Genomic DNA, 26,151 nt, shown 5'->3' with positions numbered 1-26,151 from the left:
GGCCCAGGGCGTTCTGGGAGATGTAGTGCAGCAGCAGTTTTTACAGCGCCCTACCCTGTACCGGTGTTTGCTGAGTGAATTCGCTACACCGAGGCCCTCCATCTGAGCTCTCTACAATGCCCGTCAGGACTAACCTCCTGACAGAAGTGTTCTGCCTGCAGCTACCTCTGCGGAGCCACTGCTGCCTTTTAACAACGCACTTTCAGATGTTCTTTTGGGCACCTGGTCCAGGCCCAACACAGGGGCTTCTGTGGATAGGAACGTGGCCCGACCATCACACGGCCCCGGGCAACCCCCGTTTTCTTTCCCAACACCCCATTCCTGAGAGCTTGGTTGTCCAAGCCTCTGCTTCCCCGAGCGCATTCCCTACCGCACAGACTGACAGGGAATCCAAGAAACTGGAGCAGCTTGGTAAGAAGATTTTTTCTTTCGCCAGTTGCATGGCTGTGGTCGGTGAATACTGCATGCCTCTTGGGCCGGTATTCACACTCTGTGTGGAATACGGTGGCACGCGTTTTGCCTCAATGTCTGGAGGAGGCTCGGATAGTGCTCTCTCGCTATTGCTGAAGGGAGGGATGCAGCCAGGTTCACTATCCGTTGTGGCCTTGACACCGCTGACTCGATGGGCAGAGCGATTTCCACAACAGTGGCGATCCGTCGCCATGCCTGGCTGAGGACAACTGTTTTTTTCTGGGGATGTCCAGAACACCCTGATGGACATGCCCTTTGATGGCGTACACCTTTTTGGCAACAAAGCAGATAGTGCGTTGGAGCGCTTTAAGGACTCACGGGCTACGGCCAAGTCCTTGGGCATTTCCGCCACACGCCCTTCTGCTGTTCGCTCCTTTCGTGGACACGGAAGGGGCGCCCCGACTCGTTGGTTTCAGAGCCACAGGCCTGCCCAGCCAGCGTCTCAGCACTGCCGCGGATGTGGGACCCACCGAGCCTGGTCAGGGGGCCAGCGGGCGGGTCAGTCCATCTCCACCCCAGCCTCCAAACCTTCCTAGTCCGTTTTTTCAGGCCTATCAAGCGCCAGTGAGCAGCAGGATTTGCCATCAACCTCCCCAGTGGTGCACCATCATTTCCCACAGGTGGGTTTTACAAATAGTCCGAAGGGGCTACTCCCTCCCCTTCGAGCCTACCCCTCCAGCCATGCCACCCCAGTACCACTGCATGTGGGGGGATCACTTGGCACTTCTTCAACAGGAAGTTGAGCCCTCTTGGCCAAGGGGGCCATCGAGCGCGTTCCTGCGCCAGTAGTAGGACGTGATCGTTTCTCCCACTACTTTCTGGTGCCCAAGCAGGACAAGGGCCTGCGTCCTATCTTGAACCTCTAGGACGTCAATCGCTTCTTCCGGAAGGAGAAGTTCAAGATGTTAACTTTAGCTCAGGTCTCGTCTGTCTTTGACCCTGGAGACTGGATGGTAGCGCTGGACCTGCAGGGCTCTTATTTCCACTTTCCCGTCCTGCCGGCCCACCGGCGTTACCTGCGGTTCACGGTAGGCCACGAGCACTTTCACTTTACCCTGATCCCCTTTGGCCTTACCAGTGCAGTTCACGAAACTGATGGTGGTGGTCGCAGATCAGGGGTTCCCTCTTACCCTATCTCGACGACTGGCTGTTGAAGGTGGGCTCGCCCTCCAGACTACGGCCGACCTCCTGCATTTTCTGGGGTTCTACATCAATGTGCCAACGTCGCACCAGATTCCCTCTCAGAAGCTCCTCTTCATCAGAGTGGTTCTGGACACTTCGCAGGTTCGGTTCTATCCTCCCGAACAGCGAGTCCGGGACATTCGGGCTGATTCCGATCTTTCAGCACTTGTCCCTAGTTTTGGTCAGAATGACCCTGAGGCTGCTGGGCCTCATGGCCTCCTGCCTCCTTCTGATAAATCATGCCAGGTGGCCTATGCGGGCTCTGCAGTGGGACCTAAAGTTCCAGTGGGCGCAGCATCAGGGGAACGGACGAGTCCCTCCTGGGATGGGGCGGCCACAAGGGAGAGGTGGAGATCCGAGGCCTCTGGTCTCCAGCAGAGTCCAGGCTCCATATCAGCCTCCTGGAGCTCCGGGCGATCCGACTTGCACTGAAGGCATTCCTTCCCTCTGTCAAGGGGAGAGTAGTGCAGGTCAGACAACACCACCGCCATGCGGTATTGCAAAAAACCAGGCAGGGTGGGGTCATGGACCCAATGACAGAAGGCTCTGTGCCTCTCGGCATGGCTGCAACATCAGCAGATTTTTCTGGTGGTTCAACACCTGGCAGGTTCACTGAACGCCAGGGCGGACAAACTCAGCCCCAGGCACATGATGGATCACGAACGGCTTCTTCACTCGGAGGTGGCGCATGGTTTCTTTTAACAATGGGGAGAGCCTTAGTTAGATCTATTTGCCACCGAAGAGAACGCGCAATGTCAGCTGTTCTGCGCATTGGAATTTCCAAGGCATCACCCGCTAGGCAGCGCTTTTCGTCGTGAGTGGAGTTGCAGTCTGTTGTATGCCTTTCCGCCTATACCACTTCTACCCAGAGTGCTGAAGATAAAGCGCGACCGGGCCCAAGTCATTCTTGTGACTCCGGACTGGGCTCGAAGAGTTTGGTATCCCGAGCTACTCAGTATGACCATCGATCCCCCGATTCGTCTATCTCTTCGGGAGGATCTTCTGTTGCAACAGCAGAGGACGGCCCTCCACCCGAACCTGTCCAGTCTCCACCTCCTTGCGTGGAGATTGAGCGGCTGCAGTTAATTGCTTTCCACTGCCTCCTGAAGTCTGTGATGTCATACTAGCAGACAGGCGTCCCTCCACTAAGTTGGTATACGCCTACAGGTGGAATAAGTTTGTGGCATGGTGCCCAGCCAAGGCTGTGGATCCCCTTTCTGCCCCTCTTTCAGAAGTCCTTCCATTCCTTCTTTCTTTGGCCTAGCAGGGCTCTGCTCTGGGCACTATCAAGTGCTACCTTTCTGCTATTTCAGCCTTTCTTAGGCTTCCTGATCATCCCTCTCTTTTCAAGCGCCTTGTTGTAAATCGTTTCCTCAAAGGCATTTCTCCTCTTTTCCCTCCTATTCCCTTCGTAATGCCACAGTGGGAGTTGAACCTGGTTCTCACATATTTAATATGCGCTCCCTTTGAGCCTCTTCACAACTGTCCTCTTCATCTGTTAACTATGGAGACTGCTTTTTCTGGTTGTCAACACCTCTGCTAGGAGAGTGAGTGAGCTCCAGGTTCATCTAGCAAACCTCCTTTTCGGTCTGTCCATCCGGACAAGGTAGTGCTCAGAACACATCCATCCTTTCTGCCATACTTTTTCACTGACTTTCACATCGGGCAGACCATCACTTTGCCCACTTTCTTTTGGCCTTCGCGTCCTTCCAGAGAGGAAGAGAGGCTCCACAGTCTGGACCCAAAATGTGCGCTTTCATTTTACTTGAATAGCACACAACAGTTCAGGGTGGATGACCAGTTCTTTGTTGGCTACGTAGGCGCCAAGTAAGGTCTGGCCGTACACAAGCGGACTATCTCTCAATGGGTCGTCTTGTGTATTAAAGCCTGTTATTCTCTGGCAAAAAAAGGTGCCTCCGGTAGGGCTGCTCACCTATTCAACCAGGGCGACGGCTGCCACTACTGCTTTGGGAAGTGGTGTCCCCTTACAAGACAGCTGTCTGGCAGCTACGTGGGCCTTGTTGCACACTTTTACTAAGCACTATTCCCGGGACAGCCAAGTCTGGAGAGATGGCTTCTTTGGCCGTTCTCTTCTTGGTGTGATCTTGGTTCACAGACCCACCACCGGGGTTGGTATTGATGGGGTATTTATTCTAAGGTAAGAAATCTGTCACTACGTGTTTCTTTCAAATGAATAAGTTACTTACCTTTGGTACCAATATATCTATCTGTAAGAAACATTAGTTAGTGATAGATTCCTTACCGGCCCAACAATCCTCCCTGGTCTGCGAACTGATTTCTAGGGTTACGGTCATCCTTTTCAGGGCCCTAGTTTCAATGCTTCAATGGTCCGTATATTGCATGGCTCTGCGTTCCTGGCGCGGAAAGTCTTATACAGAACTGATGTCAGAGCGCGAGGGCGGCGTCTAAGTAGCTGCTGCGACTTCATGTCGATGACCACGACCCCAACGACTGACGCAGAGACGCACAACGCCACCTTCCAACTCGCAGGGGTACTGCTGACAAACTTTCCGGATCCAGTCTGACACCTGTGGGTAATTCTAAGGTAAGGAATCTATCACTAATAAATGTTTCTTACAGATATATAGTTACCCTAGGTAAGTAACTTGTTCAATTGCAGTTATCCGGTATTGGTATCTTTCATAGATTCACATGCGAACCACACTCCTCCTCCAAGAACCTCCCCTTGGAACTTGAAATTATTTATTACCACTTGTGCTTGAAAATCTGAGGGAGTCTGCCTCTTTTGGGAATGTTCTCGAGAGTGCTGTCAAATGATTGGTTATAGTTTAACTTTGATCCTTTTTAGGTCTCACCTGCGCAGCGCTGCATAGGTGGACCTTTAGCCGTCGCTCTGCTCTTTCTGGAAGCACACCCTTGTGCTTGTGGCGGCATCCACCTTGAGGGAGGGGGCAGGCCACAAGCACAAGTATGCGCTTCCAAAAAGAGCAGACTGCGCGCGCACCACTCCCGGGTTCACCTACTGAAACCCAGTACAAACATGTGGCATGAAACTCTTAAACATTTTTTTACCTAGCTACGTATGTTTTGGGGGTAATCTACAAATGTAGTGGTTCCGTCGCACTCTAGTCTGTAAACAACTTTTCTTCGCTCTATCCAATCCTCTGCTAGCTGCTCCTTCCACGCCGTGAGAATAGGAGGTTTATCTCCTCTCTGCATCCTTATGCCCCGCTGCTGTAATGTTACTCTTTCCTAGCATTCATATTGCGTTCTTCCTCCTACCCTTTGCCAGATTCAACTGATAAAAAATCTGATTGTCTTGAGCAGACTTGTTTTGGTTTCGTGCTAGTTTTGTTTGTTTAATGTCATTTGTTATTCAGCTCGCGAACTTGCTTGCTCCATTGGCATGTGTTATCCATGAGCGATATATATAAAAAAATATATAAGCGTTTAGCACTGCCGTTTTGATTACCTGCAAGAGATTTGTTACTAAACCTTCTCTCCCCCTTTATTTTCTTCGGGTTTATCTGTGACTTTCTCCTGCTAATAGAGACTTTGTAGTTCCCTGTCTGTAAGTTCATACGGGTTTGGGCTGTATGTTTTGTTACTTTCCATTCTGTATCGTTTTACTGGCATTCCTCACAAATGATCCAGTTCTTGTTAGTTTTGGCTACATAATAGCGTGGGACTTCAGGTCCCAGAATTCCAGGGTTGTACAGAAAGGGTCGGCTGGCTGGATAATTCACTGCCACCTCTCACACCCTCTTTCTTTAAATGCCTTGACTCCGACTCTCTGCAGTGTTTGACGTCTATTTCGGATTACGCATTTTTATGCTGTGATTTTAGGAGCAGCAAGTAGGTTTTTGTTGCAGATTTCGCACTTCATCCTAGTTTACCTTACATAATTCTCAAACTCCCTTAGACTTTATGCTAATACCGTGTTTTGATGTTTAAATAGGAAACACCAGGGTTTTGTTCCCTCTGCCTGAAGGCTGCTCACTTATTAATTGACAGTGTGCCTTTAATACATTCACATTCTTGAACGTGTTATGACCCCCTAGGTTGGTGGACCTGTCCCTGAAGACTGTCTGGTCGTAAGTAAGTCTCAATTATTTATTGGGAAGTTTGACCCGAATGGTGCAACTATCATCTCTACTGATGCCAGCAACAAAGGAATAGGGGCGACGTTGGCGCAAAGAGAGGGGAGCAAGGTCAATGTCGTGGCTTTCGCTTCCAGAACACTCACTTCTTCTGAGAAAAACTACTCGACCATAGAGAAAGAAGCTCTAGCAGTTTATTGGGCCATCTGTCACTACAAGTTTTTCATCTGGGGAACTCCATTTGAAGTACAGACCGACCACAAACCACTGGTCTCGCTGTTCACAAGGAAGGAAATGGAAAGCATGACGCCCCGCATAGCTAAATGGGCTGTGGGCCTGCAAGCCTACAATTTCAGAGTATCCTACATACCAGGGCAACAGAATAGGGTTGCCGATTTCCTATCAAGAGCACCAGCGGTAGGCGAGGAGGAGGAAGATGTGGCGGGTGAATCGATTCCTGAGCTGCGATTAGCGGCAGTGGAGAAGGAGTCGTGGGTAACCCAGATGGATCGAGATGAAGTACTGAAGAAAGTAAAGAGGAATATACTCACGGGTTGGCCAAAAAAGTGCAAGGACATGGAGACCAAGATCCAACCGTACTGGAACGTGAGGGAAGACCTATCAGTAGAAGGAGATTTCGTACTGAAGTCTGGGAAACTGGTCCCTCCAGAAGCTTTAGGAAGCCAATTAGTGGAACTAGCGCACGAAGGACACTTAGGACGTAGTTTAAGCAAGGCCAGGAGAGGGGTGGGTAACGGGGAAGTCACAGCAGGTAAGGTTACAACACACTGTTGATTTTTAATTTAATGCCTCCTATTCATAATTGCTCGGTGACCTTATGCAAGGATTAATTGCCCCTCATACATCTCAATGCTGCATGGTTTCATGGTTTACCGTCCTTATGCTGCATTGTTTCTTGGTTTACCAGACTTATTGCCTTTTTGTTCCATTTCTGCGCTGTCTCAAATGAAGTATGTTTTTAGTATGTAGTTTTCATTTTGAGCGGTTTGATTGCGCTTCAACTACACTTACTGCAATACATGTGCAACCATTTAGGTGTCTGTCAGTACTTAATTTGTAAAAATATAAGTGCCATGGCCCTCATCAGGGGTCCACTGTGGCTTGCACTACGTATTGTCCCTGCCGGAACTGCCAATGACCGCTCCAACAAAATATCCTTTGTGCAACAACATCAAGTGTTGTATGGCTAAACTTATAGGGTCCCAAAGGCGAGGCCTATTGTTTATGCCAATACTTGTTTAATAAAGACATGGCTAGGCTATTAAACTGATTTTTCATTGCCATTATAGCCTATAATAGTAATGCATACTGCTTCATTATGATACTGTGGGATTCCCACTTCGACAGGGAATGATTCAAGCATGTGACTCCATGAAAGTTACCAATACTGGATGACTGCAGTTACATGTAAGTAACTTATTTTCTTTCAAAATTGTGCCTTCCTTCAAGGGAAACCAAGCTAATTTTTTGGATTGTATACAACGAATATATCTACCGATTAAAAACTGCCCAATGATCCACCGACTTTCAGTACCCCTTCCCCGGCCCAAGTTGTTAGATATAACTACAAACTTCCTAGTCATTTAAGAGATTTCAAGGGTAGCAGATTATAAAGCTGTAAGCCATGGTTATTTTATACCTTGGTTACCTCTAGGAGCCGAACCCATGTACTCCCAAATTGAATTTGTTTCCTGCTTGATCATAAAATCATTACATTGTTTTTCTTAAGTTTTGAAGTTAATTTCTCACACAATCCGTCTCCAGGTAATTTAGATGGTTTTAAGTTTGATAAGTGCTTAGCTTAAAATGTAAAAAACATTTGAATGTGGATACGGTCTATTTTTGCCAGCATTCCATTTTGAGCCATTAATTCAGAATTTAAATCGTAAATACAATGGTTTGAATAGGATTGGATGAGGTAAGCACCATTGCTGTAAGCCTCTGGTTGGATTGATTTTATTCCTTTAACAAACTCTGTTCTTGTGCACATATTAGTGGCCTTTCAGTGTATAATGCATCTAAAATGTGCTGCATGCAGTACAAATATATCCACCGCAGGTGTGGTGTCCCGAGTAGGGAAACCAAGAACCACAGTAAAAACCAGCCCAAAAATGTTTCACCAAAAATTCATTTAGTTTTAGCTGTTGGCAGCACTTGCTTGGAGATTTGACCGTTCTTCACTGTTCCCCTGATGATTCATCCTGCACTCTTGTGCATGAAGATATGGCACTACCTCATATTTGTATTCTCTTCAGCGCGTACTCTATTTTCTTGTTATTACCAGGGTCAAAGCCTAAGACTTTCTAGAATTAGTGCCCTCCTGGATTATACTAGAAGTTTTCAGTTTGCTGATGGTGTGACATTGTCAGTTTTGCTGTATGCTCTGAAGCAATCCAAATGTATACACAATCCTTTAGGCCCCTTTTGAGGTTGGTGTATAATGTGACACTCCCATGTCTCTCACATTTGTACACCATTCAAGTGTTTACATTATACTTATTTGACTTTCTCCTATTTGAAGTATGCATGTGATACTCCAGCATTTGAAGTGTCACTGTGTAAAGCAATCTGATGTTTGTGGTATGCTGATGTTTGCACGATGCTTATGAGGAACACTTTTTAGATCTCTTGGAATCAATACCATTCCAGAAGCTCGCTTTCTGCTCCGCCCGTGTTTTCCATTGGTGCGCGTCATTTTGCGTCACCAATTATGCTAAACAGGGTGTTATGATTATCCAGGAGGCTTTTTAGTCTCTCCTGGTTACCACCCTGTCGACTTTTCCCCCGCACACGTGGACTTGATCTTTTACCTGCGGCTTTACATGCTGTTCTTTGAAAGACAGTAAGCACTCTTTTCTTTACATTGTCAGCGCTGTCCTCTTTGGCTGCGCTTGTTTGTTTACGGCGCCAACATGCACGACCTGCTTCAGAGCATGGGCTCTCCACGGCGCACAAGAGAGAGGGGGTATTTTTCGGCAGCACTTAATTCTCTTTTCGTTTTTCACGGAACGGCTTGCCCAACGTCATTATTTTTTATTGCGGCACCCGTTTCATTTAAACTAGTCAGCGCGGTGCACATTTCATGAGCACTGTGCTTTCATCTTCAAAACTCGATCTCCCCATGCTATTGCTTGTTTTTTTTTTTACTGTTTTTACTAAAATGGCCATTGCAACCAATGGTCGTATATGGCAGCACCTGTCTAATTGTTAGTTTGCATGTCAGCCAATTGCACTCCAGCATGGAAATATCTATAATCTTCGTGATCTGCAATAATTGCCATATGTGGGGGCTGCTGTCGAAGAACTGGCCACGCAAAACTTGCTGGAAGAGCTGGGAATATCGAAGCTATAGATTTATCTGATATTGTTGATTAGTAAATAGTTGTATTACATACTGTCATGTTTGTAATTACTCTTATTATTCTCAATCAACTGAGAGAACCATTAAAAAACGCACATTTTTTGATAAATATTTTAATTTTGCATGGATTTTTAGTAGCCTTATTTCTAGTTTTATCTTGTACCCCAGCTAATGCCTGGCTCCTGTTTATCTTGTACCCCAGCTAATGCCTGGCTCCTTCTGCCACACACGAGTTGCAGCTACGACTGAATGAATGAATATAAGCTTTATAAAGCGCAAAATTAGCCCAGGATCGTCCATGCGCTGCGTAGAGGTCAATAGAGCTGAGAACAGAGGTGCAAATATATACACAGCTTACAGAGTAGAGAGTAAAAAGCCAGGTCTTCAAGGCTTTGCGAAAGAGACAGTGAGAGTCCAGACCCGAGATTGAATGAGGGAGGGAGTTCCAATGTTTGGCCGCAGTGTCAGAGAAGGCACTACCTTCCCACCTAGCTTTCCTGAAACTAGGAACTATCAGCACGTTCTTACTAGCTGATCTTACCTGCTTGGTAGGGACATATCTCTGAAATAGTTTCCTGATGCTGTCTGACCCTGTGTTGTAGAAGGCCTTATGAACCAGGCAGAGGGCTTTGAATACAATTCTCCAATCAAGCGGAGGCCAGTGCAGATTTCGGATAGTGGCCGAGGCTGACTGATACTTGGGAAGACCCATCACCAGCCTGGCAGCAGCATTTTGCACAAGCTGATGTCGATGCGCTAGCCCCTTGTTAATACCCAGATAAAGGGCATTACAATTGTCTAATCTAGACAACACAATGGCTACAGTGGCCTGTTTTAGGGCAGAGAGGGAAAGAAATTGAGATCTTTCTGAGAATCCTTATCATCCCAAAGCAGGTAGAGATTAACCTATTGACTTGAGGGCCCAAGAAAAGAGTTGTCAATTATGATGCCCAGGTTTTTGGCACTGAGGCCAGGGTAGGGGCAAGGACCAAGCGAGTCTGGCCACCAGGCGTCTGACCAAATGTTCTGATGGTTTTCAAACATTAAAACCTCCGTTTTTTTTCCCCATTGAGTTTTAAATAGTTCTCTACCATCCAGGAGGCCACTGCCTGCATACAGTTTTTAAAATTCGCTGCTGGTGCTTCCACACTGTCAGTGATAGAGACCATAATTTGAGCATCATCAGCATAAGATAACACCTCCAACCCAAGTGATCTTACCACCCCGGCGAAAGGAGCCACATAGATATTAAAAAGGGTTGAGCTCAATGAGTACCCCTGAGGAACTCCACTGAACAACGGATTGGGAGCTGAGTAGAATTGGCCCATTTTGACCCTTTGTGACCGGTCTGTAAGAAAGGAGGTGAGCAGATTCAGTGCAAGGCCCTTAATCCCAATTTCCCAATGCCTCCCAACCATTCTCAGAGGAGTGATGGTGTCGAAGGCCGCTGTAAGATCCAGAAAGTCCTGTGACGTACATCCACATGACTACTGATGTTGTTAAGTTCAGAGGTTAATGCTGTCTCAGTACTATGCTCTCCCCTGATCCCATGCTGGAAGCCATCGAGCAATTGATGTTCAGCTGCTTTTCCAGGAGTTTTGCTGGTACAGGCAGTAGGGAGATTGGCCGGTAAATTTATTTTTTTAATTCAGCGGGATCCAAAGAGGGCTTTTTTAAGAGGGGTTTAACCACCCCAGTTTTCCACGCGACGGTATACTGCTCTGATGTAATGGCAGTATTAAGAAGTGTGGTCAGATGAGAACCAATAGCCTCTCTTCCCAACTTCAAAATTTTCAAAGGGCAGGGCTCCAGTGGGGAACCAGACCAAAATAAAATGACTTTATTCCCCCTGTGCTGCGCAGTGAACCCCAACCAGGGAACCCAGGGGAGGGACTATACTGGACCCTCCAGCATTGAGCGTCTCCGGGGAGGAATGTCTTTCCTTAATTTTATCTTGAAAAAAGCATGCCATTTTATCACGCAAACCCTGTGAAACTTCAGTACAGGCAGAGGATGAGTGGGCCAGAAGAGTTTCACGGTGAAAAGTTCTCTTGGTGACTTTAAGGGCTATGTCATCATTGAGGAAAAATTATCCCTTTTCCTCAATGATGGCGGTTTTATACTCTATCAATCTAAGCTTATGCAGATCTTTCTTTCTTTTTCTTCTGCTACCTTTCCTCCTGTGCCGGGGACCTGCAGCCTCCAGCTCCCCTATCTGAGCATCAAGCGCAGTTTTTTTGTTTTTTTTTACCAAATCCCATGTTCATGCTGCTGCCTGGTTTGTCTACGGGTGCACTAATGCATATCGGCAGCCTCACTCGGTACAAAATGGCACCTGTTCACTTCCCATTACGGTCTCGCGCCGCCCCACCTTCCCCCTGCCAAATAAGTTCATTCCAAATACTGCTTATTTTCATATCAAACTGACTGCTCCCCTGACTTATCAGGGGCACCTTCCACAGTGACTAGTGCTTCACAAAAGAGAATACTCGGCTAGTGCTTAGAAGCTTTGACGCTTTGGTTAATGACACTGCACTTTGAAGCCCTGCTCGTCTTTAATGCTATGCAGTACAGACACTGATTTTATAAGACTCACTTGGAGCTCCAAACTCTGACTTGATCTTTATGTTGGTCATTTCGTCGGCCCCAGTTTGGCCATTGTCTGTCCGTTTAGCAGGATAATACCATATATTTGGTCACATTAGTACCGAAATACAAATATCTGGGAGGAGCAGAGAGCAAATCTCCGCGATGTTGGGCATTCTCATATCATAAAGGAAGCGTGTTGGTGGGTCCTGTGGCGTCTAACGCATCATTTAACACTAGATCAGTGGGCACCTATCACAATAATGTATGAGATGAGTTTGTTCCGTTCCCGTTTTATTTGATATAAAACTCGTATCACTGCCATCAGCCTGTCTGCAAGCGCTCCCCATTTGTTGGTGTTAAAGGATACGATTTTATAGGAGGATAAAAGAATTTGCCCAAGGTGTCACAATTTGCTCAAAGAATGATGCTAAGATTGGATTTTAGGTCCGTTGTCACAAATTAGGCACGCGACTATACCTTCAGTGTGTTAATGGTTGCAAGCTTCCCAGCAGTGAAATACAGTTGGAGTGTCAAGGGTCAGGCACATCTGTCTACCATTAGTGGTATATGGTATTTGTGTGCCCTCTGAACATATATACCATTGCTAGGGTTTTTGTAGCATTGCCATTTAAAACTTGGCCCCATGAAGCATGCCTTCTCGTGGGATATGACAGCCTGGATTAGCCTCAGAACCTTCATCTACTGATGCTACAATTGCTATTTATCCACACTTTGAGCATCTTTGCCCCTCACTACACCACACTAGCACCAACAAGGCAATTGGCGTCTGTGGTTAACGTTTTTTTTCTTTCTGAAAGCTGCTTAGATTTTAAGTTCACCCATGTCTGATGATGCGCTTCTTCCACTTCTAATATTTATAACCAACATCGTCTGTTAACTTTTCTTCTTATAAGATTGGTCCCAGCATGCTATATGTTGTTGGAGTGTGTAGGCATATGTGGGGATAATTTTGCTGCCTGGTTAAACACTTGGAAGGTTCCAAAGGTGAGACCTATTGGCTATGCCAATGCTTGTTTTTTGTTGCAGGCAGCTGGAAAGGGCCCAGCCTTTCCCTACATGCCCTCAGACCTGCCTCCAACTCCTTAGTACAGCCAATCCTAGTCGCTCGAATTCTGTCTGAAATTTGATCAGTGCACTTTGTTTAAACTAGTATGCACTGTGAGTGATGCACTCTGAAAAACCTCAAGGCACAATTACGCACTCATGCTCTCTTTTCCACTCCTTTTTTTGCATTCCCACTTTGATATTACGAATCACTCCACCACAACTAAATTTAGGAAATCCAGTCTTCTTTCACATGCTTCAGAATTTGGTTCAGTTAAGATTGTGCGACTTCTTTTCCAACAAGCCCCCTTCCTCCCTCCCAAACCACCCCACTGCTCTTTCGTGATAAAGATGTATGCAACATGTAGATCTGTATTACATATACATACTTGCAGCATGTGCTTGCACTACAAATGTGTACTTGCAGCATGTGTTTGCATACTTCGGTGGTCCCTAGTGTTGGGATTGAAAAAATGCAACTTAGGCTTTTTAATGTTTCTTGGTGTTATCTTTTGGTAGGACTAAGGAGATCCCTCTGTCCATTGTGTGGTTTAAAACAGTAAAGCATTGTTATTGAAGATTGACCGTGTATTAAACACGAAACCCACAATGTTTTGTCCATGAAAATGAAAATTTGGTTAGCCCTCCATCCATGAAGCCTGCAATGAATCAGGAAATGGACTCCACACAAATGTCTGTGTGCTAAGAAGAAAAGTTACTTGCTATTGAGGATGCTTTTCCACTTTTGGTATATTTTCTATATTTGTGCTCTTCTCTCTCTGCTTGTACTTGCCTTTCACTCTACTTATGCCATGTTTAGATTATTTTGAATACAGACTCATTGGTACAAGTACATAGCTTGCACATTTTCTTTAGGTGACTTGGGAGTTACAGCAGTTAATTGTAGTCTTTCACTTCCACCACTAAGGTTGTAAAGGATAATTAAAAACACAAATCTGTAATAGTTACTGCCACTCGGTGCAAACTGTTTGCACATAGCATTTTATTACAGAACTGAGAGTATTGGTCACTATTAATTCACTTTTAATATTTTCCCTAGTGCGATAACTGTGGCACAGAACCAATTCAAGGAATCCGGTGGCATTGCCAGGATTGCCCGCCAGACATGGCAGTGGATTTCTGTGATTCATGCTCGGATTGGTAAGCTTAACGCCCTATATTTTCTGTAAAGCTAAAACTAACAGCCCTTGCCTAAGCCTTGACTGAACTGCCTTATATTATGGCATTTGACTCAAACAAGAGATGAAGAAACTAAAAGCAATCAGCTAGCCGTCGAATTTCAGAACTTTTTTTGTTTTCAGGCTCTGCATCTTCAGAATCTCCCTGCTTCTTACCCACACCACCACTCTAAATATTGACCACCTCTCACAAGCAATGAAGCCAGCATTACATAAATATTGGTTTCACAGTAGTGAAAGTCTGGAAGCATTGTGGATACTTTGGTACTGCTGTGATATTTGGGATCTGAAACAAAAAATTTTAGGATCATGCTTGAAAGCAAAATCCTAAATGTGATCATCATGGCCGCTCTGAGCTTCAAACCGGATAGACAAGACTGTGTTCTCTATTATTCACATTTAAAAATGTGACATTTGGAATCTCAGTAACATCATAGCCAGTATCCTTCAGGCAGTGTCACCTGCAATTGTAAAGGTTTGCCAGTCACTATCCGGATACCCCGTGCAGTCTCTCATTATCAAGTAGATTCTTTAAGAACCTTTCTAAAAAATATTTACTTCCTGGAAGCTTTTCTGACACTATTGGTACTCTGTTGTGGATTTCAATTGTATTAGCAGCAAGAATCCATATAATTTTTTGATTTGATAACATTGGTGCAAAGCTTGAGGCTTCTATGAAAAATGGGTAGCTCTGTTAAGACACAGCTGCCCCATCTGCAAGGTAGGTTTATGTTTATTTTAATTAATGTTTTTAACCCTTTAAGTGCTGCTGTCGGCCAACGGTCGTCACAAGCACTACCTTGCCACGACCGTTGGCCGACAGGTCAGCATTCGTTATTCGAACGTTCAGCACTGGGCGCTGAATGTTCGACGCTCGAAAGGTGTTAACATCTAACCTACAGACAGATTTGAGCTCTCTTTTAAAAGACCTGTAAGTAAACTATTAAAAAGCCTACAGTAGGCTTAGGGTTAACCGATTGCTTTCCATTGGTTTGATTTATTGTCACTTTCATTTAATTGATTCTTGATCAGTAGCTTTCCTTGCTTTTGTTTTTGACCTTCCCATGTAGCATAGCTTCTTTGTCATTGTTTTGATTAAACGACTTAGGTTTTTCTGTTTCTTAAACCCCCTCCTACCCCACCCACAGCTCATCCATTGCTTCCCCCACTTTTTCCTGCCTTGTGAGCTGCCTCCCCAACCCATGCATGCAATGTTGCTCTCATCTCATCAATTTTTGCGTTTTTTATTTATTCTCAACCCGTCCTCAAACTTGTCTGTTCTCCGCTCTCCCACCCCTCCTCTGTTCTCCGCTCGCCCTCCCACCCCTCCTCTGTTCTCCGCCCGCCATCCCACCCCTCCTCTGTTGCCCGCCCTCCCACCTTTCCTCTGTTGTTCACTGACCTTTCTTCTATTGTTCCATCACACCTCTCCTCTGTTGCTCCAACACCCACCCTCACAACTCTCCTGTTTGAACCCAACTCTCCACTGTTGGTACCCCTCCCACTGCCCTCCCACCCCTCTACTGTTACCCGCCCTCCCACCCCTCCTCTGCTGCTCCCCCACCCCTCCACTGTTGCTCCCCCCCACCTGCCCTCCCACTCCTCCTGTGTTGCTCGTTTGACTTGTGTAGCTCGCCTGTCCTCCCACTTGCTCCTCTGTGGCTCCCTGCCCACCCTCCCATTGGCTCCTCTGTGGCTCCCTGCCCGCCCTCCCATTGGCTCCTCTGTGGTTCCCTGCCCGCCCTCCCACTGGCTCCTCTGTTGCTCCCTGCCCGCCCTCCCACTGGCTCCTCTGTTGCTCCCTGCCCGCCCTCCCACTGGCTCCTCTGTTGCTCCCTGCCCGCCCTCCCACTGGCTCCTCTGTTGCTCCCTGCCCGCCTTCCCTCTGGCTCCTCTGTTGCTCCCCTCCCACTGGCTCCTCTGTTGCTCCCCTCCCGCCCTCCCACTGGCTCCTCTGTTGCTCCCCTCCCGCCCTCCCACTGGCTCCTCTGTTGCCCCCCTCCCGCCCTCTCACTGGCTCCTCTGTTGCCCCCCTCCCGCCCTCTCACTGGCTCCTCTGTTGCCCCCCTCCAGCCCTCCCACTGGCTCCTCTGTTGCTCCCCTCCCACTAGCTCCTCTGTTGCCCCCCTCCCGCCCTCTCACTGGCTCCTCTGTTGCCCCCCTCCCGCCCTCTCACTGGCTCCTCTGTTGCCCCCTCCCGCCCTCCCACTGGCTCCTCTGTTGCTCCCCTCCCACTGGCTCCTCTGTTGCTCCCCTCCTGCCCTCCCACTGGCTCCTCTGTTGCTCCCCGCCCGCCCTCCCACTAGCTGCAATGTTGCCCCCCGCCCGCCCTCCCACTGGCTGCAATGTTGCCTAACTGGCTCCTCTGTTGCTCGGCCCGCCCTCCCACCGGCTCCTCTGTTGCTCGATCCGCCCTCCCACCGGCCCCTCCGTTGCTCCCCTCCCGCCCTCCCACTGGCTCCTCTGTTGCTCCCCTCCCGCCCTCCCACTGGCTCCTCTGTTGCTCCCCTCCCGCCCTCCCACTGGCTCCTCTGTTGCTCCCCTCCCGCCCTCCCACTGGCTCCTCTGTTCCTCCCCTCCCGCTCTCCCACTGGCTCCTCTGTTGCTCCCCTCCCGCCCTCCCACTGGCTCCACTGTTGCTCCCTGCCCGCCCTCCCACCGGCTCCTCTGTTGCTCGGCCCGCCCTCCCACCGGCTCCTCTGTTGCTCGGCCCGCCCTCCCACCGGCTCCTCTGTTGCTCGGCCCGCCCTCCCACCGGCTCCTCTGTTGCTCGGCCCGCCCTCCCACCGGCTCCTCTGTTGCTCGGCCCGCCCGCCCTCCCACCGGCTCCTCTTTGCTCCCTCGCCCGCCCCTCCTTGCTCCTCTGTTGCTCCTTCGCCCGCCCTCCCCCTTGCTCCTCTGTTGCTCCTTCGCCCGCCCTCCCCCTTGCTCCTCTGTTGCTCCCCTGCCCGCCCTCCCCCTGGCTCCTCTGTTGCTCCCCTGCCTGCCCTCCCCCTGGCTCCTCTGTTGCTCCCCCGACCGCCCACCCCCTGGCTCCTCTGTTGCTCCCCCGCCCGCCCACCCCCTGGCTCCTCTGTTGCTCCCCCGCCCGCCCACCCCCTGGCTCCTCTGTTGCTCCCCCGCCCGCCCACCCACTGGCTCCTCTGTTGCTCCCCCGCCCGCCCTCCCACTGGCTCCTCTGTTGCTCCCCCGCCCGCCCTCCCACTGGCTCCTCTGTTGCTCCCCCGCCCGCCCTCCCACTGGCTCCTCTGTTGCTCTCGCCCGCCCTCCCACTAGCTCCTCTGTTGCTCAACTGGCTCCACTGTTGCTGCCCGCCGTCCCACTTGCCTTACTGTTGCTGCCCGCCCTCCCACTTGCTCCACTGTTGCTGCCCGCCCTCCCACTTGCTCCACTGTTGCTGCCCGCCCTCCCACTTGCTCCACTGTTGCTGCCCGCCCTCCCACTTGCTCCACTGTTGCTGCCCGCCCTCCCACTTGCTCCACTGTTGCTGCCCGCCCTCCCACTTGCTCCACTGTTGCTGCCCGCCCTCCCACTTGCTCCACTGTTGCTGCCCGCCCTTCCACTTGCTCCAATGTTGCTCCTCTGCCCTTCCACTTGCTCCACTGTTGCTCCTCTGCCCTTCCACTTGCTCCACTGTTGCTCCTCTGCCCTTCCACTTGCTCCACTGTTGCTCCTCTGCCCTTCCACTTGCTCCACTGTTGCTCCTCTGCCCTTCCACTTGCTCCACTGTTGCTCCTCTGCCCACCCTCCCACTTGCTCCACTGTTGCTCCTCCGCCCGCCCTCCCACTTGCTCCACTGTTGCTCCTCCGCCCGCCCTCCCACTTGCTCCACTGTTGCTCCTCCGCCCGCCCTCCCACTTGCTCATCTGTTGCTCCCCCTCCCGCCCTCCCACTTTCTCATCTGTCCCTTCCCCCGCCCTCCCTCCCACTTGCTCCCCTGTCCGCCCTCCCACTTGCTCCTCTGTTGCCCCCCCTCCCACCTGCTCCTCGGTTGCTCACTCACCCGCCCACCTTCTCCTCTGTTGCTCACTCACCCGCCCACCTGCTCCTCTGTTGATCCTTTGCCCACCCTCCCACTTGCTCCTCTGTTCCTCTCCCAACCATCCATTGCTGCCACCCGGGAGAAGCTTACAGAGTCTGAGGGGCCCGTGCTTGCAACCAGGGGACTTGTTTTTGCTTGTGCTCCAGGGAGCTCAGTGTCTTCTGCCTCCAGATCGGGAGGACAACAGTGCGACCTCTATCTGAAGTCTTTGACTCCATCTCCTTGGACCCACACCACAGAGTGCTTTGTTTTTTAAAACAGTGATGAGACCCTAGGGGTTTTGTGAGCCTTGTAGGCATCTGCAGCTGACTGTCGGGGTCTGTGGTAGGTCGCACCTCCGCTTGAGAGGAAAAAAATTCTCCAGACTGGGAAGTATGCCTACCTTTTGTCTGTGGGGGATCGTGATCGCGCCCATGTGCACATGCCGTGTGGAGGACTAATCCGGATGGACGAAACTAAGTAACTGTTTCTTTCCTTGTTAGGTGGTTCAAACTGTCTAGTCAATGGGGCTCCAGCCGGGGGGCAACGTGTATCGTTGGCTGCTGTAGTTGAAGACTGGGGGGTTGGGTCATGAGGGGTAATCAGAGACTTGTGACTGTTTGATTTTTCTAAAATGCAAAAGTCCGACAATTGCTTATAACTGTAAAGTGTATATACACTTTGTATCTTGTTTTGATGTCTGTGTGTGTGTGTGTAATACAAAGGCAAGTGTTTTTATACATACAGTATGGAGTCTTTTGTAGCGTATGCAGTTTGTTGTGAGGAAGGGTGTTTTGCCAATACTTTGCAGTTGAACCCGGTGGATAAGCCTAACTGCTCAGTTGCAAGCAACCAGCGGGTGAGCCCAGGTCTCTGATAGACATCTAGCCTCAGATTCCTTACCTTTGAACATCCAGATGTCCGACTGGTTCCGGAAGATTTTTCATTGTAGTACCACTCTGCTTCGGTACATTGCGTTGGTCGACTCAGTGTGACATTGGCGTCGCTTTCATTGTGCCGTCCGTGTCGTGACTATAACCGCCACTCCAGGGCGCTGACGTCCATTCTCTTCTTGTTGCGTCAGCCAGTGCAGATCCGTCGGAGAGCTTACCCCCCTGTCGTTTTTTGACAAACTTTTTTTTAAAACTTTTTGTCAACCCCTTTTGGTGTGCTAGGGAAGACTAGGAAGAAGACAAAAGGAAGGTGCACTTCATGGACAAATCAAGAAGATATAAGTTATTTGAAGGTTCTCCTTTTTTTATTAAGTTTCTTTGAAAACAAACGCGGCACACAGCCAACGCGTTTCGTTCCCCCGTGCCAATGGAACTTCGTCAGGGCTATTAGGATATAACAAGGGCTTCCGAAATCGAACCCAAGTACACTGTATGTCCGAAAGTAAGTGTCCAGTGAGCGTCGCACAGGAAGAGCATAGATGGTCCTAGTAGGTAGAGGAAAATAAAATTGGGGCAGTTAAACTGAGCGAGGTCGATAATTCCAAATGTTTCAGGTGAGTGCTACATAGGACCACTCCTCAGGGATTCCATATGTCGGAAGATGACCGGAAATAAATAAATTCTTTTCACACCAAAGTGTTGTAGTTTCCTTCACAGTTAGGCGATAAACAGTAGTGACAGAAGGTGAAGGTCCCGACTGCTTGAAAGAACAGTCTCCGTATATTAACCAAGCAGAGCATCCATAATACAAAGCTGACGGGCATAGTGGCGCGAGCTTCCATCGACGCTGCAGTCGATGGAAGCTCGCGCCACTATGCCCGTCAGCCACTACTACCACCACTTTGGCGTGATAATAATATATTTATTTCCTGTCATCTTCCGACATATGGAATCCCTGAGGAGTGGTCCTATGTAGCACTCCCCTGAAACCTTTGGAATTATTGACCTCACTCAGTAATATACTGCCCCCAAAAAAATTTCTCTACCTACTAGGACCATCTATGCTCTTCCTGTGCGACGCTCACTGGACACTTACTTTCGGACATATGGTGTACTTGGGTTCGATTTCGGAAGCCCCTGTTATATGTTAATAGCCCTGACTAAGTTCCCGTGGTACGGGGGAGCGAAACTCGTTGGCTGTGTGCCGCTGTTGTTTTCAAAGAAACTTAATAAAAAAGAAGAACCTTCAAAGAACTTATATCTTCTTGATTTGTCCATGTAGTGCACCTTCTTTTTGTCTTTAAGTCTTATTGTTAATAGGCATCTCTCAGCAGCAGGTGTGGAAGTTGTTGCACTCAAAGTAATAAGTTTGAAACCAAGTGTAGTGAATGTGCTTGACCTGGGTCTGCTGCTGTGTTCTTATGATCTGGTTGATTCACTCTGGGTTCTAGCTTTGCGGCACCTGTCACCCTGCTGTCTCTTGCGGACACCCACTTAGTGTGTCTCTAGAAGGTGTGCTACAATTGCCAGGCCATGGCGCCGAAGGTTTTGAGGGAGCGGTCCCTAAAGCTAATCTTGGCGCCAATCGTCATTCCTGATGACACGGAGCGGGTCTGGCATCCACCAACGCAGAGACTGGTTCCTTACTGGGGCGTACAGCTCTATGCCATTTAACCTGCCCTATTCTGAAGGGTTAGGGATGGATGGGGAGGATTGGGAGGAGAGCAGGACCCCTTAGAAATCCTGCAACCCCAGGACATGGACTGATATGAGGAACTGGGTGATGCCAGTGGCCTGGACACGCCCCAGATTCTGGTATGCTGTCTCCCCTAACCTGGCTACGGAGGAGGGCGCATCATTTGCTATAGTGGTGTGTAGGGCTGCGGAGGTCATGGACCTGCAGATTCCTGCAGTGGCAGTCCAGACTAACATCTTGACAGAGGTCCTGCAGCCTGGTGTCTCCAGTTTGGAACCCTTGCTGCCTTTCTCTGAAGCTTTGATGGATATTCTTTGGGGCACCTGGTCCAAGCACAGCACAGGGGCTCCTTTGAATAGAAGGATTGCCCGCCGCCATCACCCTTCACTGGGCCACTCCGCTTTCCTCACCACCCACCCCACAAAGCTGGTGGTTCAATCTACTTCCCATAGCTCTTTCCCTTCCTCGCCCCCGGACAGGGAATCCAAGAGACAGAAATTTTTGGGTAGAAGATTTTCTCTTCCGCCAGTCTAGCATTGCGGTCGGTGAACTCTGCACGCCTTTTGGGCTGTTATTCCCATTCGATATGGGACACGGTTGGGCAGGTACTGCCCAGAGTCTCGGAGGAGGACCAGATTCTACTCTCCCAGGCCATTTCAGATGCAATAAAGTTTGCCATGTGGTGTGGCCAGAACACGACAGACTCGCTAGACAAAGCGATTTCCATGATGGTGGCCTTAAGTCGCCAGACCTGGCTGAGGACGTCTGGTTTTTCGGGGGATGTACCAGCTAATCTAATAGACATGCCCTTTGATGGCTCCTGTCTCTTCGGAGATTAAGCAGATGCGCCCTTGAGCATTTCAAGGATTTGTGGGCCATGACCAAGTACTTGGGCCTTGCCACCACATCCCGGCCTGTGTCTGCTTTACGCTCCTTTCATGGTTATTGAAGAGGCTATCAATCGCTTATTCTGACTAGAGGGCGCCGCATGTTCAGCAACCTCTGTGGGGCCGTGGATGCGGTTCACCCAACCACGTGGTTTAGAAGGCAAGAAGTCGAGCCAAGCTATGATCCTCACCTCCACCGCAAAACCCTTGTAGTCCGAACCCTCTGGATCATTGGTGGCAGAATACGCCATCATATCAACCACTAGCAACACATCACCTCGGACAGGTGAGTGTTGCAAATAGTCCCATGGGACTACACCTGCGTGTTCGAGACTACCCCTCTATCCATGCCTCCAGTGTACGAACGGCTGACGGAGGATCACCTTGCCTTACCCTGCGAGGAAGCCAAAACTCTCTTGGCCAAGGGAGCTGTGGAGAGGGGTCCCAGGCTAGAAATAAGCTGTGGTGTTTGTTCCTCCTATTTTCTGGTCCCTAACAAGGACAAAGGTCTTTGTCCTTTCCTCAACCTCAGAGCCCTCAACTACGTCCTAAAAAAAAAAAGTTCAAGATACTCCCTCTAGCTCAGGTCCTGTCTGCCCTGGACCCAGGAGACATGGGAGCGCTGGACTTGCAGGATGCCTATTTTCATAAACCCATCCTGGCTGCCCATTATCGCTCCCTGCGGCTTATAGTGGGCCACGAGCAATTTGGTTTGAGGCATGTGGGCTGCTGAATTCATATCTGTGCATAGATCGCCGCCTAGTGTTGGGTCCGGATGATTGCACATTGTTGTCCTGGAAGAGTCTTCGAAGTATCACGAGATAGGTGGCTCCTCCCCTGGACTACAGTGCGCATGGGCATCGACTCCATCCTCAGATTGTTTTTTCCGCCATTGGGTTCGGATGTCTTTGGGTTCCCTCTAGTCGGAATCGATAAAAAAAATTCTTAAGACCAAAAGGTCTTTAGTTTTCTTCATCGGTATAGTCTTGCGTTCGGTCTTAGTTCTTCCAGATCAGTTCCGAGCCGGATTCCATACTCACGCGTGCTCTCGACGCAGAAGGCCCAGTCGACGCTTCAGACCCTATCGACTGTTCATCATGGACCGTAGTCCATTTAAGAGATGTCCCGTCTGCAACTCAAAGTATCCCCACATCGACGTCCACCCGGTGTGCAACAAGTGTCTGTCGCCGGACCATGATGAAGCCAAGTGCATGGCTTGTTCCCGCTTCAGGTCCAAGAAGACGCTTAAGCTTCGAGCTGCGCGCCAGGAGGCCCAGCAGGCTGCACCGGCGCCTGTGGACATTTTCGATGCAGGGGACGTCGAGGGAGAATCTACCAGGGACATCAGTGAATCGAACCCCGCGTCGGACGTCGACTACGACGAAGACGCGGACGCCGAAATGTTCGAAGCTAAAGAAGTCGTCAATGAGGTAGGAGACGACGACGGTGCCCTCGGGGCCATGGAGGATAGCTCGGACAAAGAGCCACCTCAAACTCACGATGGAGCCGCGCCTATTCATAAGGCTCAGGTCGAGAGATCGCCTCTAGGCCTTACCCAAGATCTTCCGATGGGTTCTACGGCCCCGCCTTCGGGCTCGGCCACGGACATTGATGTTCAGCCTCACCCTGGCAAATTGAAACCGAAAGTAAAACCTACGGTCTCGACACAAGAATCTGCGCAGGTGCCGTCCTCGAAACCGAAAGTGCGCGTCACTTTTAACGGATCCAAGGCCTCGGAGCCCTCGGTGCCGAAGAAGCAGAAGGGTGTCGTCGAGCCGAAGGCTCAAGTCAAGGGCGTCGAGACGAAGTCTGCCGCGCCGAAGACTAAAGTCAAAGTGGTCGAGCCGAATACGTCGGCGCCGAAGGCGGTCGACACCAGCAAAGGGCTCAGTGACCCGAAGAAAGCTCTCGGTGACCCGAAGAAAGGACTCAGTGACCCGAAGGTTCTCGAGACTCCGCGTCAACAGGACAGGGCCAAGAGCGGCGCACCCCGAGAGTCCACTCCTGGTGAGGCCTCGAGGGATCCTGCCGATCCAGCACGCCCGTCCCCCGCTTTCAGCAAGAAGGTGACTGACTCCCTGCAGCGCATCAGGGAGAAGGCATCATCGGTCGGACCGAAGGATTCTCCGCCTCCGAAGCCGGTCGAGAAACCTCACAAGGCGTCGACGCCCATTCACTTTACGTTGCCGCCAAAGGTGGCGCCGAAGGCTTTCACTCCTAAGGCTGTCGCTACCGTCCCGAGAGGGTTTCCTCGGCGCCGAAGTCGTCGACGGTGGTGCCCACCCCGAAGCCTCGACGACCTTCAGTGGACGAGCCCCGAGAACACTTTATTGATGCTGAAAAGGGCCGGCTTTCCCTCCACAAGCGGAAAATTGCCCCAGAGCAACCAATGGAGTCCTACAAGATTCCTCTGAAGAAAAAGGACTCTGCTTCCACTCCTGTCTTGGTGGAACCACTTTCTCCAGAAACTCATGTTTCACCCACTTACTCTGATGTGGACACTGGGGAGGGCGATGATGAGGATGAGTACAGCTATCCCGTCTATACAGACCCTGAGGATACCAGTGAACCCTGGGCCGCTGGTGCTGACCCGGGTGATCCTCATTCAGGACAAGACTCTCCACTATATTCTGTGAAGACTTCTCCTACAGAAGACTCTGCAGCATTCAATGCCCTCATTGAACGGGCAGCTAACAATCACAACGTCCAGCTCCATGCTGACCCTGTTGACGTCTATTTCCTTTTTGATACCTTCTCAGTCTCGGAGAGGACTGTCAAAACTCTGCCTATGTTGAAAGGTATCTCGAAACATGCCGGGGAGATCTTTAAGGAGCCTACCAGGGCGAGGGTGATAAACCCTAGGATTGAAAAAAGGTATAAGTCAGCGCCTACTGATCCTACCTACATCAAAGGACAGTTGCCTCTGGACTCTCTTGTCGTCTCGAATGCCTGGAAGAGGGCTATTTCTCAGACTACGGGTGATGCTCCTCCCCCAGACAAAGAATCTAAGGTCTTTGAGGCATCAGGGAAAAGGGTGGCAGCACAAGCAGCCAACATCTGGCGCATTTCCAATACACAATCGCTTCTGGCGAGGTATGACAGGGCACGCTTTGACACGCTGGAGACCCTGTTGCAGCACCTGCCTGATGAATACAAGGAGGCAGCTGAGATGCTTATTCAGGAAGGGAAGCTGATCTCTAATGCTTCCATTAAGTGCGCTCTGGACGCGGCTGACACTGCCGCCCGGGCTGTCAACACTAGTGTTATGCTGAGACGACATGCCTGGCTTAGAATCTCTGGATTTAAGCCAGAAATACAAACCACCATCCTTAATCAAACAGTGAATCCAGATCACCTGTTTGGCCCGGAGGTTGACACCGCCTTAGAAAAGATTAAGAAGGACACTGAAACTGCTAAATCCATGGGTGCCTTACAGTCCCAGCAGTTTCGGGGTGGGTCTTTTCGTCGTTCAAGCACTAGAGGCGTTTCCAGAGGCCAGCTCTCACAAGCCACGCAGTACTACAAAGGCAACACCCAGTCCGCATACACCAACAAGAGTCGAGGTGGATATCGTGGTAACCGCGCCAAAGGCAGAGCTCGTGAAAACAACAACTCCAGATCCTCTGCCACCAACAAACAGTGACGCCTTGTCAATCCCCCCCGACCACGCAACTCCGGTCGGGGGGAGACTTCAGCAGTTCCTGCCGGTCTGGAGAACCATCACCACAGACAGGTGGGTCAAAACACTTATACAATACGGTTATCGTCTGGAGTTAACATCCACTCCACCCAACATACCCCCAAGACACCGTCCTATGTCTGCCGAGCATTTGCACCTATTGCAGCAGGAGGTCATCGTCATGCTGCAAAAAGGAGCAATAGAGCTCGTGCCTGTGCAGGAAAGAGGCACCGTGGTCTACTCCCTGTACTTTTTAATACCGAAAAAGGACGGGTCCCTCAGGCCCAACCTGGACCTCAGGCCCCTCAACCAGTACATCCTGTCGGAGCACTTCCATATGCTAACCCTGCAGCAAGTGCTCCCGTTGCTCAGTCAGGGGGATTTTCTCGCAACTTTCGACCTAAAGGATGCGTATTTTCACATTCCACTGCACCCGTCACACAAAGTACCTCCGGTTCACCATCCAAAATCAACACTACCAGTTCAAGGTTTTGCCTTTCGGAGTCACCACGGCACCCAGGGTGTTCACAAAGTGCCTGGCGACAGTGGCGGCGCACCTAAGGAGACGGAACATCCACGTCTACCCTTATCTGGACGACTGGCTCATCCAGGCGAAGTCGGCCCAGCAGTGTGCCACTCACGTGTCCCACACCATTCACCTCCTTCACGATCAGGGATTCTCACTGAATTACCCAAAATCCCACCTCCAGCCAGCCCACATACCGCAGTATCTGGGTGCGACGATAAACACTCTGGCAGCCACGGCACAGCCGAATTCAGTGAGGGTCAGCAGCATTCAATCGCTGATACAAAAATTCAGACCTCAACACCCGCTTCCAGCGTGAGTGTTTATGCAGTTGATAGGCATGATGGCCTCCTGCATCTCCATAGTCCCGCACGCGAGATTACATATGCGTCCGCTTCAGGAGTGCCTTGCACGTCAGTGGACTCAGGCTCACAGCCAGTTCAAAGACCTAGTGTTGGTGAGCGATCGGGCATACAACT

General features: G+C 50.0%; 1 protein-coding gene across 2 annotated transcripts in view; it reads left to right on the top strand.

Moving 5' to 3' along the window:
• The window catches only part of ZZZ3 (zinc finger ZZ-type containing 3), a 430,359-nt gene that overhangs the window by 344,819 nt on the left and 59,389 nt on the right, over positions 1-26,151 (top strand). For both annotated transcript variants that reach the window (XM_086954138.1, XM_086954139.1), the window contains exon 11: positions 13,832-13,932. In XM_086954138.1, coding sequence (XP_086810264.1) covers positions 13,832-13,932 — 101 coding nt within the window. The remainder of the gene's footprint in view (positions 1-13,831; positions 13,933-26,151) is intronic.

This window comes from Lissotriton vulgaris, chromosome 1_1, assembly GCF_964263255.1.
Source record: "Lissotriton vulgaris chromosome 1_1, aLisVul1.2, whole genome shotgun sequence".
NCBI lineage: Eukaryota > Metazoa > Chordata > Amphibia > Caudata > Salamandridae > Lissotriton > Lissotriton vulgaris.
The sequence above is the reverse complement of the archived record's forward strand: the minus strand, read 5'-3'. Positions and strand labels throughout refer to the sequence as shown.